This window comes from Strigops habroptila, chromosome 3 (assembly GCF_004027225.2).
Source record: "Strigops habroptila isolate Jane chromosome 3, bStrHab1.2.pri, whole genome shotgun sequence".
NCBI classification, from domain to species: Eukaryota; Metazoa; Chordata; class Aves; order Psittaciformes; family Psittacidae; genus Strigops; species Strigops habroptila.
Genome location: NC_044279.2, coordinates 60,210,957 through 60,225,675, shown reverse-complemented (window position 1 = coordinate 60,225,675; position 14,719 = coordinate 60,210,957). Strand labels below are relative to the sequence as shown.

The 14,719-nt window shown below is 39.9% G+C and overlaps 1 protein-coding gene across 17 annotated transcripts in view; it reads left to right on the top strand.

Annotated features, from left to right (window-relative positions):
• The window catches only part of SOX5 (SRY-box transcription factor 5), a 644,656-nt gene extending 630,440 nt beyond the window's left edge, over window positions 1–14,216 (top strand). For all 17 annotated transcript variants that reach the window (XM_030478980.1, XM_030478979.1, XM_030478981.1 and 14 more), the window contains 2 exons: window positions 4,821–5,037; window positions 8,408–14,216. In XM_030478980.1, the coding sequence (XP_030334840.1) occupies window positions 4,821–5,037; window positions 8,408–8,711 (521 nt within the window). In that variant the 3' untranslated portion in view covers window positions 8,712–14,216. The remainder of the gene's footprint in view (window positions 1–4,820; window positions 5,038–8,407) is intronic.
• Window positions 14,217–14,719: the final 503 nt, after the last annotated feature.

The following is a 14,719-nucleotide window of genomic DNA, read 5'->3' as shown; positions in this document are numbered from 1 at the left end:
CAACCTCCGACAGCACGCTGCTAATTCATTCTGCTTAAAACAGGCGCTTGAGCTGGGCTGACATTTTACGCAGTCTCTGGGGATCCTGGTTGACATTTTAAAGGGCTTCTAAGCATTTTATAATACCCTAAAATCTGGTTTTAATAAGCCATTCTGCTGAAATTGTTAACATAAGGAATCACCTTTTACTATTTGGCGCTAGATCAGGGAGATATGGGGACATCTTTTTCTGATTAGATATACAGTAGTTGGAGTAAAATGTGCAAATTCATTACAGATCCTGTTGAGGTGACAGACAGTATAGCTGACTCCAAACTCTTTCTGTTTTGCTGCCAGATACGGGGAAAAGCAAGGTTTGAGGCAGTAAGAGATGATGTTTCTATTTCTTCCTAGCATCACATTAAGTTTTTTATTCCACCTATGCAATGGAGAGGGATGTCCTGCCATCTTCTTTCTTGACAGGAGCGTTACAAAGGTCTTCCCTCAATTGCAAAAGGCCAGTCTTTTGAAGTCAGCAGGGAGCTTTCTGTTAACTGGCGTAGGGTGAGCAACTAGGAGCTTACTGTTCAGCCAGGTATTAGGGTCTCCTTATTTGAAAGCCACAATTTTTCCTTACCATTTTTTTAGCAGCACTGCTACACACTGAGGTCAGGGAGCTCTTTGTCATGGAGAGTAGCTTAGATAGAGTTGTCACCGCTCAAGGGTCATTTTCATAGTAAAATGAGAGGAGGTGCCCTTCCCAGCACTAGAATTCTCCAAGGATTATGTTTGACACTGTGGTATTATGTTTTGAGCATAAAAATTAGATACATGGATTTGTCACTAAATTCATCTGTGCATACGTTTGTCATCCATCTGTTCATTGCAACTTAAACTTGCGGATAATGATTTTTTTTTTAGTAAATTGTTAAAAAAGTGCTAAAATGGGTCTGCTGGACCCTTCAATTTAATAATGCATTGTTTAGATATTTTTGTAAATATTTTAATTAATTTCACTGATAAATCTACATAAAGAAATTAGGAAAAGATGAATTTAGATACTGCTTTCAGAAATTCTCTCGTGGATGTTATCAGTGTGTCAGTAAAAACCTCTGCACATACCTATACATTATACAAGTGTTTGTGTATGTGAGAGTTTTTTTAAATGAAAAATCCACTTGATTCAGATACACAGATTGAAAAATGTCAGTCTAATGGACTAAAAGTTAGGCAATATTACAAACAGCTGAAAATTCTTGTCAGAGAAACTTGACTTAAAATCATCTGTGAGCAGAGCTCTCAACCCCATCTAGCACGTGCAAGTGCTGGGGCACACAGAGACATATCTTTTCCGCCTTGTACTTATAGCTGGCTGTGTTCGCAGTCGTTGTGTGGGCATGGTTCTAACTGCCTTAGCTCACTTTGGGGGCAGGAGCCCTGTTTGGTGCTGTGGTGCTGTAAGGTCTTATAATTTTCTCATTTATTTTATTTTCTAAATACTTCAGCCACCAGATCAAAGAGAGTTGTGTGGGAATCCTGCTTGTCATTGTATGCATCCAGGGAGGGGAATGGATTCTTGTTTTTATAGTCAAGGAGAAAAGCCTTGCATACTTGACCCACTCAAATCTTTCTAACACAGATGGTGAGCAGAAAGCTCACCCAAGAGTGTAAATCTTGCCTTAAAAAGAAAGATTTTTCGAGATTCTTCAGTCACACCTTGTTTGGGCTTGGGCTTGACACTGTGCATAGGTACCTGTGCCTGCCTGTGTGTGTTTATAGACACAGAAAACAATGGCATATAAAGCTATTACATTTGTCCAAACGAAAGGTATTTTTGATGAGTTTCAATATGTTGATTGACAATACTCATTCATAGCTTAGCTTGCCCGTGGGTACATATCCAAAGATCAGAATTATATATTCTTCAAACTCTCAAAATTTCAAATTAAGACCAATCAGAGAGCTGGTTGGATTTTGAATATTACTAAGAAAATAAGTGAAAATTATGAACTGTAAAAACCAAAGGTTTATCATCAGAAAATGTGCCCTTTTTTAAAATTTAGTTTGACAGCATTGTTTGTTTCATTATTTATGATACTTCAAAACATACTAGTAAATTATATTTAGTATATTTTGTAAAAATGGTAAAGTTGTAGTAAGAGGAGGTATCACTGCAGAAGGCAGCTATTAAAAAATTACTAGGAAGAGAGGTGAGACTGCCAGGATTTTTGTTGTATTGAGTTTGCAGCTTAAGAAGGAAAAACGTAACGAATGGCATTTATGTATGAATATTGTATGTGTAGCTGTACGTACAAATACTATGCCTTAATATTTCAGGTTTTGTGGCCTTGATCCTGCACAGACTTATGTGTTTCCATAACTTTACCCACTATTTACAGATCTTTTCACATGAGGGGGTAGGAATATTCTTGCCCACATCTGACTGTAGGGTCACAGCAAGTGAGCTAGCACAGCGGAAGAGGAATTGTGCTGGGATAGAGCATTTTCATGGCAATTTTGCAACAAGTGATTTTAATTTCTACCTTTCTGTCTGTCTGTCTCAAAGTATATTTGAGTTCCTACATTGGAGGTCACCTTACAGCACGTAAAGCAAATGTCAAGATTTGTTTAAAGACTGCGATTTTCAAATTTATTATTCATAAATAAAACTCTATTCATCAGCAGGAATGGGACTGGGGCTGTTCTAAGTAAGTCACTGGAACTACAGCAGGTCTGTAGAGGACTAGAAGACTATAGATTTAGACTAACTTCTAAGATTTTCTTCATATGCTAAAATGCCAGTGCGCCAGTGTCTATGAGGTAGAATTTGAAAGTAGACCTGCATCTGGGCATCTTCAGTAGAGCTCATATGCTTTATGCCCTGAATTCTTAACATTGTTCAACACAGGCCCTATCTATATTTCCATCTTCCAAAACATTAGTAGGTGTTAAGTGTTTTGGCAGTCTCCACATGTTTATCACTGTGTCATTTAGACCAAAATCTAGGAGGCAGGAAAGTTTGTGTCACTTTTACTAGCCACTGTCTTTGCCTATAAAAGCTTGAAATAATATCCCTGCAGGAGACAAAGCTGCTGACCAGGATTCTGTGTAACACAGTGAATCTGCCACAGATTCCTATGCACAGACACTACCTCTGTGTGACAGACAAAGTGCCACACAAGAACTTAGCCCAGATCCTAGAAACCATCTAGTCATGTCAGTATGGTGCTGCACCTAAGCTAGTAACAATGTCATTTAACTGTTTCCCATTCCAGAACTATCTGGAGGATCTCTGCATGCTACGTGTTGTAAACATCATGAAAAATTATGGTTTTGACTTGGAAGTAATGTTTTCTAAAAATGGATGTCCATTGCTCGTCTTCAGAACAAAGACACCATTATTTACAAATGTGTTGTCTCTAAGTGTGAGGTCAGGCTGTAGCAGCCCATTAGCCCTTCACTCCAGAAGCCCAAACTGCAACTTGGAATAAAGATTCAAAGAGCAATGGGGAAAATGGTGTCAATAATCAGAAACGGCCTTTCTAAGAGAACCAAACTGTTTTCTTTCCTGGGAAGGGATAACTGCGCTCTCTATATTGCAAGTCTTAGGGGCACAGTGAGCTAAGACCAGCCTGAGTAATAGCATGAGCTAAGTACAGTATGAGTAACCATAAAAAATGAAGAACAAGAGGAAGTCAAGTATGACATACGACATTATGAACCCATTAAATTGAGAAACTATTCAAACTTTTTTTCCAATGGGAAAATTTACTTTTTTCCAATAAAGTTTTCCTTCTAGGCCACATGCTTCACAGCTTGGACCATTCCTGTTATTTGAAATGTACCTTACCCTGAAGCACTTCTATAGTTCATGGAAAAATAGGGTAACTGATTCAAGAAATTTTACTTTCTGCTCCCATATCATGTCCTTTAAGAAATAATAGTTTATAAATTTCAGGAGGTATTCGAAAACAATTGTAAAGTCTTCGTTATTTCCCTAGCTCAATCATCTACACTAACATAGGGAGAGTGTCAGAAACAAGGCTGCCGGCAATAAAGCCATAGTGCAACTCCATGGAGAAGTGTGCCTGTATCCCAGTGCTCTTCCGTTCATGACAGGCACTAAATTCTTAGAGATGGAGCTGGCAGTGTTCACCAGGACTTGGTCTTGGAGTTAAAACCCCACGGAGACATATGGGATAGTTTATAGCTTTTAGAGGCATTGCTTCAGGGTCTTTGCAGGCTCCTGTACCCAGCATCATAGCATTTACGATCAGCTCATATTCTGCTTCTCACAAACCCGGAAGCTAGAAAGATTAAGCTGTAGTCACATACCTATTCAGAGCATATGCCTTGGTCCAGTCATGGTGGAGCACAGTGACTAGATCACAGCACATGGGAGTTTCCTCTGGAAACAGGTCCATGGCCAAAAGAAAGTGGGGGGACATAGCAGAGCAGACTGTGTATCTAAGGGTCTTTGGCCATTCCACTAAAATACATTGCCTTGTTCTCTAAAACAAAATGTCAGGGATGGCTCATTATCAGGATGATGGTTTTACTTCCCACTTGAAAGACATTATAAATTAGATAAGTTTCAGTAAAATATTGAGTCAAAACTTCCAGTATCATCTCTCTCTGCCTCTTGGCCATACCCAAGAGGTTTACTAGTCAGATACAAACAAGACCTGACCCCTGTCTAGAAGCTCTGACAGATTCCCAGCCCAAAGCAATGTGACCGTAGGTATCTTGTTCTGGGTGACCTACTTGTTTCTCTGCCTTTCAGTGTTTCTGGAAGAGTAGAATCCCATTTCTCATTTTTTTTTTTTTTCTTTTTGTGACAGGATCTCGCTGGAAAGCTATGACAAACCTAGAGAAGCAGCCATACTATGAGGAGCAGGCCCGACTCAGCAAACAGCACCTGGAGAAATACCCAGACTACAAATACAAGCCAAGGCCGAAGCGTACCTGCCTTGTAGATGGCAAAAAATTACGCATTGGCGAGTACAAGGCTATCATGCGCAACAGACGCCAGGAGATGAGGCAGTATTTTAATGTTGGGTATGGGATCTTTAAAAACTACTGCTCGTTTCAGAAAAAAAAGACCCAAACTTTTCAGGGAGAATTCTTAATTCAGTGTGGTAAATGTTATCTTTTATTGGCAAAAAAATAATATATATTGCTAACAGAATATGAATCTTATACTTTGAAACAGTGTGGTTCAGGAGGAAGTTAGGCAGTTAAGGATTTTTTTTGTTGGCTCTGCTGTGCACTCGTAGGTTTGGCCAACTGTCTCATTTCCACTCTGATCATGCACAAGGGAAAAAAAAAAGCAAACTAAAGATTTTCCAATGAAACATAGTAATTCTAATAGAGCCTTAATACTAGTAAGTATTACGAGGTCTCAGAGAGTATATCTGAAGGAATCTATAGTACTGCCTCTTAATCCAGAAGCCAAAAATACAAGTTTGCACTCGGTATGATCTGTGGCAAATGGTTTGCAAAGGGACTGCTGAACATACTGAACTTGAGCTGGAATATGAACTCGGTTCAGTTAATTCATATCAGGCATGAAGTTGTCTGCATTGTTCATTGTGACGGCATTTGTCATGCTAGGGAGTGTCTTCCAGTACATTAAGCTAATGCTTTGTGTTGAGCATAAATTTCAAGAAGACTGGTTCTGGTAAACAGCTAATAGATCAGCTTGATGTGATTAGATTAAAATCTGCCTAGAAAACTAGCACGTATTTTCGTTCTGCAGAGGCTCCTTGGTTTTGGTTACAGCAGATCAAAAGAATCGGAAGTAATCAAATATTCTGCAATATTTCTGTATTCACTTCAGAAAATTAAAAGCTACACAGTGGTCTTTAAAAAAAGCAAAACCAGCAACAAGAACAACCCTCAGAAATAATGGAATTTCTGTTCTGTTTCATCTGAATTTGGAATCATTTTAATATTAACTGAGTTGCACATCTCTCTAGTTAATGTCTAGAAGTAGTAATAAAGGAGAGAATATCCGTCCAGCAACTGTAAAGTGTCATCAGACTGTGTTTTAAACAGCTACAGTGTGCATTGTTATAATAAGCTGCTCAGCAGAGAAATTTGAGCTGCTTAACCCTGTGGTGCTGGCAGGTCCAGTGATCCCAATGGTAAGCACTGAAACAAACACAGGGAAGTCAGCCAACATTTGGCATCAAGAGATTAAAAAAGAGGAGGGGGGCCTTCTGGAAAAAGAATAGGTGGCTACAGAGCCCCCAAAACACTGCTTATCTGGTTAACATGCATGCTTCATCAGGAAAAAAATTAACCTTGTAACATTCTGCATATTATTTAGCTTTCCAAACAAGGTTGACATTGAAATCAAGACATTTCTGGAGATAATTTGCACTGGGGCATTAGAGCACAGAACCTGGGGTGAAATCATTATAGAAGTTACTGACAGTGCAGCCGATGACTGCGGTTTGGTCAGTGTTTGATGCTGGCAGCCACAGCACTACATTTGCATTCCTGGTTTTAGTTCCCCATTTGCTGCATCGCTCTTTACCAGGTCATTTAGGGTTAAATTTCTAAACACCAGTCCAGCTCCTGCCTGAGCACCAAATAAGTGATGGGATTTACAAGAGCTGTGACTGTGCCAGCTCTTGGGCATGCTGAAAGCGTGTCTGAAGGCATCGCAGTGGGAAGGATTTGGCTTCTTTTGCAACTCTCGGACTGCATCCTTCCCTATCTCAGTGTCCTCATCTATAACGGCAGGGTGGCAAGCTCACCTCACTGGACTGCTGAGAGCCCTAATACCTTGCTTTGAGATGCTCTGGAGTGGACATCCTATAGAAGTGGAAAAACACTATTCTTAAATTATTAAATATTTGAAAAGCCCTCTGAAAAGCACCATTTAAGTGCAAAGTGTTCCTATTGTTAAATATTAAAAGCAATTTAAGTGTGCTGAATCTTGTTACAGAAATGCTGGCTCCAGAAAACAAAAGCCTTCCTATTGAATTAAAAATAAAAGGCAAATTAAATCCACTCCCTACTTTAAGAGCTGTATCTTCAGCTGAGACAACTTCTACTTGCTTCAGAAATAGGGAAATAAGGACTGCACAGAGAGAGGCCTCGCTCGAATGGCAGGCAGGAAGTATCTGAAAATGCAGCAAGCAATTCCAAACAAATGTAAAGCTGTTTGGCAGAGGAGAGTCTTTCAGGATCACTGTACTGTGCAAGGCTTACTGTACAGCCAGGGCACAGGCAGGCAGGAGAACAGGGGAGGGTTTCATTCTTAATTAAGAATGTTCATCTCAAGAGACTCGGCCCTGTCTCCTGTGGCAAGGCTTTTCAGTGCAGATGGACACACCGCTGATGACATTACAATGTGCAGCATGTACTGAAGAGTATTACTGCAATGGAATTACTTCATGCAGCAAGGAAACAAAAGGAGCATGAATTTTAAACCTCTAGGCTTGTTGGGACCCTGAAGCTTCTCAGGGAAACAAACACTAGTATAACACAGCTAGTGTTCTTGATGCAAAGGGAATTTCTATGGCCTGGAATAATTCTTCTTTCATTACTGCAGACAGGTTTCCAAGGCTTAGACGCTGTATAAAGGCATCCTGTAGAGGATTTTCTCAAATGCTCATGTTGGTTGCTTGCTTTTTATTTATTTTTAAATAATGCATGCTTCCGTTTTAAGTCTGCCTTTTTCTAGTTTTATCCATCTTCCTTCAAAGGTTCTGCTTTTCACAAGTGCCGCTCGCTGTGGAAACTATCACCTTCCAGTAGGAGGCCCTTAGTGATCATCCTATAAGCCCTTCTTGGCCCCAGAAAGCCCACTGTTCCTCTCCCTAGTAATGGCCACGTCTCTGACTGAATATGGAGTAAACATTAACTCTTTGGAGGGACCTGCCTTACTTTCTCCTCATCCACTGGTACTTTCTTCCAGCACATCCCCATTCCTGTGCAAAGTAACTAGCCCTCACTGCATCTCTCCTGTTGGCAATGTGTTACTTTTATATCTAGTCCTCTCAGCAGCTTGGGTTATTTAAAAGCAAGATTTTCAAAATACATGGTTTTTAAGTTGGACCACAATTGAAAGGATGTTTATTTTTTGCCTAGCAGCTCATGGGACACCCAGTTTACCCAGTAAAGAGGCTGCATCGCAAGCAGGCAAACTGAAGCAGTGTAGTTCAGGTGCAGCTAGAGATTTTTACAGAGATTGGGGTTTTTTATCAGTGAAGGTGGTTTGTGCTTGACGTTCATTTCGAGGGCATCATTTGGTGAGTCTGGAATATTGCTATTAGTGTTATCATGCATGGGCTAGCTAGACACTTCCTCTGCATGCCCAAGAGCATATGCTATGGGCTTGCAAAGTGCTGTTGTATTTGCACTCCCTTTACTCCTTCCTGTATTCAAATGACCATTTACTTTTTCTCTGTGGCAGGCAACAAGCACAGATTCCCATTGCCACTGCGGGCGTAGTTTACCCAGGAGCCATTGCCATGGCAGGAATGCCTTCCCCACATCTGCCCTCCGAGCACTCGAGCGTGTCCAGCAGCCCGGAGCCCGGGATGCCTGTCATCCAGAGCACTTACGGCATCAAAGGTGAGGAGCCTCATATCAAGGAAGAGATGCAGACCGATGACGTCAATGGAGAAATCTACGATGAATATGATGAGGAAGAGGATGACCCTGATGCGGACTATGGCAGTGACAGTGAAAATCACATTGCGGGGCAAGCCAACTGATCAGGGTCCAAATATCTTATGACCTACAGGACTTCGAGGAGAAAAGAAAAAATAAATAAAGCCCCATCTGGTTTATCCTTGCCAGTGGCCAAGCACATTAACTTTCTCATACACTGACTGTTACTTTAACTGTTAGTCTTAACTAGTTGGGACATCAGCTGACTAATAGACATCAGCCTGCATCAGAAGAAAAAAGGCTCAGAAGAAAGGAAACAAAGACAACAACAACAACAACAACAACAGAATGATATAAGCTATGGGTAAAATAATGCCAGTAATTCAGCTGCTATACCCAAGCACTGAAGTCTTACCCGTCGACCTTTTATTATTATTATTTTTTTTTTCAAATAAACTTTATGGCTGTTTGTTCTACAATGTTCTAGAAATTCTCACTCAGGTACACAGTGCCAACAAGTGGCTTGTGAATGTGTTTTGTTGTTTTGTGCTACAGTTTAAAGAGAAATAATTTTTCTTTTTTTTTTTTTTTTTTTTGGTAATGCACCTGACAGGAAAGAAAAAAGATAAAATTCCTTTTGCCCCCTCTGTTTCCTCCTCCTCCTCCTCCCTGGCAAATCTGGGTCAGAAGTGTGTGTGTGTGTGCATGCGTGCCTGTGCGCGTGGCTGGCAAGGAAGGAAGTGGGGAGTCTGTTTCTGTTAACCCCAACAAGCAATTATTTCCTTTCAAGAGAGGACTTCTCTTCATCAGTTGCGCACCATACTGAGTCTTTGAGCAAGTGCCAAATTTGTACTACAGCGCTGAACTAGTCCAATTTGCTTTTTTTTTTTTTTTTTTGGTTGGTCTCTTCTTCTTTTGTTGTTTTTCTTTTGCTTTTCTTTTGCTTCCTGCTCTGTCTTAAGTTAGGACAGTATTGTATCTTAGACAATCCCTTGAAGAACCTGATATACCAGCAGCTGGTGAGATTAGACATATATTTTTGGTTTTGGTTTTGCTTTTTAAAGGAAACTGTAGGTGCCGTTCTCAGGTGAAAAAAGAGAGAGAGAAAGACATAAGAAATCTAGAGAAAAAATATTTTATGGTCTTGGATTTTCATGTGTGCGTGTTTATGGTACTAATAAGAATAATATTGGACTATTGTGAGCAAAAAAGCATGTTCCAGAATGAAGTCCCGCACCCTCCAAATGACTTGGTCTGTAAGGAACCTTTGCTTTTAATTTACACTTCCAGTGGCAGCATCACAAAATGTGATTTGTTCGGCACAAGACAGAGCAACTGGAAATGTTACCTCCTCGCTGAGCATAATTAGGTTACCATGATGTCCAGATTTGATGAAATCGTACTTTCAGGGTGGCTGAGTACTGATCTCTGATTCAGAATGCGATTTTTTTTAAACTGACATTTTTTTTTCTCCTTTGCACTTGCAGAAATCCATTTTTATCAGTGGGATGTTTGTGTTGGAGGGAAGACTAATAGCTATGAAGAGATTTCCGTATTCAAAGTGGGCAGTAAGAACCCAAACCTTTGTGGTGCTAAGTTTCCCTCACTGCTGCCTCTCACAAGTGAAAAATTTTTCTCCTGAGCTAAAATATTTTCAGTGTTGTTCTAGAGCACTTAGATATGTTGGTCGGGCAGTTTTGCCTTCCTTTGGAAACAGCAACCAGTGAGGAAGGGGAATTTACACAAGCATAACTCTGAGTAGAAGTTAGCTTCTTGCATTTGCAGTAAGGTACCTGAATGTTTCACTTTATTTCAGAAAAAAAGAATGTAAATACAAGTGAATCAAAGAGTCTGTTTTCATCTCCTCACTCTGCTCTTCCTGTAGGAGGAGAGGACCCATGTTTGTGTAGCAAGAAGTATTAGATCTAAACCACCCAACCAACCAAAAAGGCTATCCCTAATTTCAAACAGCAGCTATCCAGGAGCTTCTCTCTGGCCTGGGAAGGAAAGTCTTAGGATTATACTGAGACAAATGCCTTCCTCTGAGTTGGTCTACTAACTGAGGATGCCAGCTTTATATTCGTGTTGCTCCCTGGTAAATTCCTATTCCTAGAGAGAAACTCATTGCTTTCATTATCACTTTTAACTTGAAAAAATAGCTCTGTGCGTTTTAGTGCCCGTGAGATCCCAGCCCAAACATTTGCCAGTACTTGGCAACATTGATTTTGCAAATGGTCCCTTATTCTGGAAAATTTAGCCCTTGTTGCAATCAGCCATGTAAGAAATCCAGGTGCAGAATGAAAGGGGCAGGTAGGAGGAGAGACTGGGAAGGAGGATGGGGGGGGGTCTTTCTTTTGCTCTTGAAATCCCACTTGAAGTATAACTTGACCTCTGCAGACCTTGTGCAAAGCAAACAAGCAAATGCCATTGAAGACTTAGGACAATACTCCGGCGAGCGGTTTGGACGTGTGATAGTTTTACCCTGCAACATCTGTTTTATTTTTCTCCTGTTTTCCCTTTTTTGATTTCCACCTCTGCCTCAAAAAATTCCTTTCTATTTTCTCTCTCTCAAAAGATTTGCTCTGAAGTTATGCTTGGAGTAGCTGATCATATCCTCCATTGTCAGAGAGGGTTCTTTTTGTTTGTATTTTATGACTGTGTTGGGGGTTTTTTTCAGTTGAACTGCCTCTTCTTGCTAGTGTTGTAATGGTAATTATAATAATAATGATGGTCAGCTGTTCCCAGATTAGTAAATTATGTATAATTTATTTTATATCCCCCCCCCCCTTTTAAACTTTATTTTATTCTATTCTAATTTGGCAGTGCAGGAAATGAAGCTGTTAGGCTATTTAAAATGGATACCCCTCCCCACCTTGCCTTTTTATATATATATAAATATATATATATACATATGAAAACAAATCGCTTCTTCTTCTGCTCACACCATTTCTCTTTATTTTAATTTTGGCCCCAGCCATGTCAACTTCTGATGTTTATTATGATGGAGTGAATTAATGGGAGTGTTGTTTTCAATCTTAATTAACTTCTGCTCTCTCATCACTCGTTTTAGTTATTTAATTACACCAGTCATCTAGAGCCAATTTTTCTGAAGCACTCTGTTTGGATAAGAAGGAAAAAAAAGTAGACAATTGTTTTTATATCATTATTATGTACAATGTGAAAACAGATATTTGCTCCTTTTTTTTTTTTTTTTTCAAACTTCTAAATTTGTTCCCTGTCTTTGTGAACAAATTACTTCTGACTCTTGTGGGTTCACCTCACATTTGCTGGATGCTTGATTTCCACCACGATATAGAGACTCTCTGGTTTAATTGTGTCACTTTGGGCTACCAGAATACTTTGTTTTAGCTCCAGGTAGGTGCCACTGCGGCAGGCGTGGTTGGAGCAAGTTAGAGGCGTGGGCTGGAAAGCCGGCCTCGGGGAGGTCAATGGGAAAAAGGCCCTTTGACTTCAGCGTGACCAAATTTCAGCCCCAAACTGTGGGCTGCGCTGCAAGAGATGCTCCTGGAGGTAGCCCCGTCTCATGGGCAGGGTCGGTCCTGCGCCAGAGGAGTGCCTGTGCTGGGGCTGCAGGACCAAGCTCTGCTCTTGGCAATGGACGGCACAACAGAGCCCTTCTCTGGGAGCGCTCTGCGTTGCTCACTGCCTTGGCCTGGACTAGGGCTCAGATGAACGCTAATTATGTTACCGTACACTTTCTGTCTGAGAGACTACGCTAAAGCCTGGGGTTCAACCAGGCTTTGCAAATGAGTAGCTTTAGCAGACTATCCACGTCCTGCATTTGGATGTTGAAACTGATGCAGCAATGTTAAAAAGAAAAAAGGCAAAAAAAAGGCAAAAAAAGAAAAAAAAAAAAGGCTCTGGGGTCCCAAACCAGCAAAATACTTAACACCTGTGCTAATGTTTTGTTGGGTCCAACAATGAGCACCCGTATGTCCTTTGGCAGTAGAAGACCAGATTTGAAAATGAGGCCCTGTTTATCCCTGTTTAATTTCTTAGAAAAAAACCCCACAACAAAACAAAGCAAAACCTACATTTATAAAAAGATCTTCTTGTCTTGTTTCTTTTTTTTTTTCCTGGGTTCTGTGCCCTGGAGCATGTAGAAAAAACAGATTAGAAGAGATTAGGATCGTATTAAACTAAAAGCGCATAAAGGCCCTAATGCCAAGGTGGGCTTCATTCCCCTCTTCCCTGGGAATCTGGCAAGTGAGGATGGTTTTGGGGGGCTGCTGGGGGGGCATACGAGCCATCTCCTCCTAAATCGGGGGAGCTGCTTAGGCTGCATCCTGTGAGCTTACAAAAGAACACCACCAGCAGCGGGGGAAAGGGAAAAAGAAGAAAAAAACTGAGGCACTTGCTTCTAAGCTCAATTAAATAACACAGAGTATATCCTTTTTCGATTTATTCATGCCTTATATTAGTAAAATAGGATTTTTAAGTGCATTTAACATCTTTATTTAACCGTTCCGTTATATTAATCAGGCCCCCAGAAAAGAACACTAGCTATTATTATAGCATTTAATTAGTTTTGTAACCAAATCCTCTTATTACGAATGCATATGGAAGAAATTCTTTCTTCGAAGACATTATTTCAAAGATTTGGTTACTGCAGTAGACTCTCTCTTTAATTAAATCATTTTTTAGAAAGTAAATTGTCTTTAACCTTTTTATAGCACATTTTCAGAGCTTTTTCTTTTTAATCCAAAGAGATGAGCTGTTATTGTCCCCGAAGAAGCCTCTGACATCACGTTCCTAACATCAAAAATAATTATACTCCGTGGAAACATAGACCTTACTTAGCCAGAATTCATCTGCTAGAATGAATGGCAACTATATGATATCTCATACGTTCAAGGGCATGATGTATCGGATAGGAAGTATTTTTCTCTGCCCAATTCTCGATAGAAGCATACCTTCAATTTTGCAAAGAAAAGAACTGTGCGTAATTCACTAGATGTGGATTCAAGTGTATCCTCAATTCACAGGGCATGGGCTGGCTCTTTAGCTTGGTTTATATTTACATTTTTTTGACTTTATCTTAACTTGTCAGTTTCCCAGATTGAAGAACATGTCAAGTTCGTTTTTTCTACTGACTGATTTCTCTACTCCCCAGTGTTTATGTCACTGGTTTGCTGAAACAGTATTTATATAGCTCCATTGGCTCTAAAGCTCTTACTCCTTCTAACGTTTTGGATTTTACAAGTGAAATGAAAATAGAAAAGAAATAGAGACAATCAAATGCCTGGAGCTTAAAACAAAGTATGTGCAACCTACCATCTCACTTGAAATTTAATAAAAGAAATAATTATGTAAATATAACATAGAGTTATAGATTTATATTTTGTTCATAACACATAGTGTAATATAAGTTGTATATTTTCATGTTTTGGTTTTATGTTATCATTCATGCCACAATAAATAAAAGAAAAACAGGAGTTGATGTACTCTTTAAAAAAAATACAATGTGGGTTGCCACCATCCTGGGGTTTTGGTTTTGGTTTTTGTTTTTTTGTTTCTTTTGCATTCCCCTTTTTCAGTATTATTGCCCTGCAAGGCACCAATAAAACAGCAAATGTGTTCTTTACCTATGCTGTGGTCTGTTTCCCACTTATTATAGCAAAGAGTGTGCTAGTTAATTTTCTTGTCAGGAGAACAAAACGGCTGGGCTCAAGGGGCAGAAAATGAAAGTTAGATTCAGTTTACCAGCCTGCTCCAAAATTCAAAGTTTTGATCAAATCACAGAAGAAAAAAATCACCTTTCTTTAAAATACCGGTGTTAAAACAGAAGAAAAAGTTTCTTCCTGATCAATGTAGTATAGTGCAATTTCCAGTTCAGAGTTGGGGCACCTCATAAATGGGGATGGCTGAATCCAGAGGTTTGGCTGGTCCCCACTTTCCTGGGTTACATTCACTTTCTACAGGCTTATCTGTTTGGAGATGAAAGCAAATTCAGGGAAATACCCAATTATAAACGCTGATGACACAAAGCTATGAAAAAAATAGCTCTGCTCATAGTTAGTCAAAATGTCCCAACATGCTGCCTAAATAGTTCATGAAGTTTTGACAGCAGCATATGGCACAAAGTGGGATG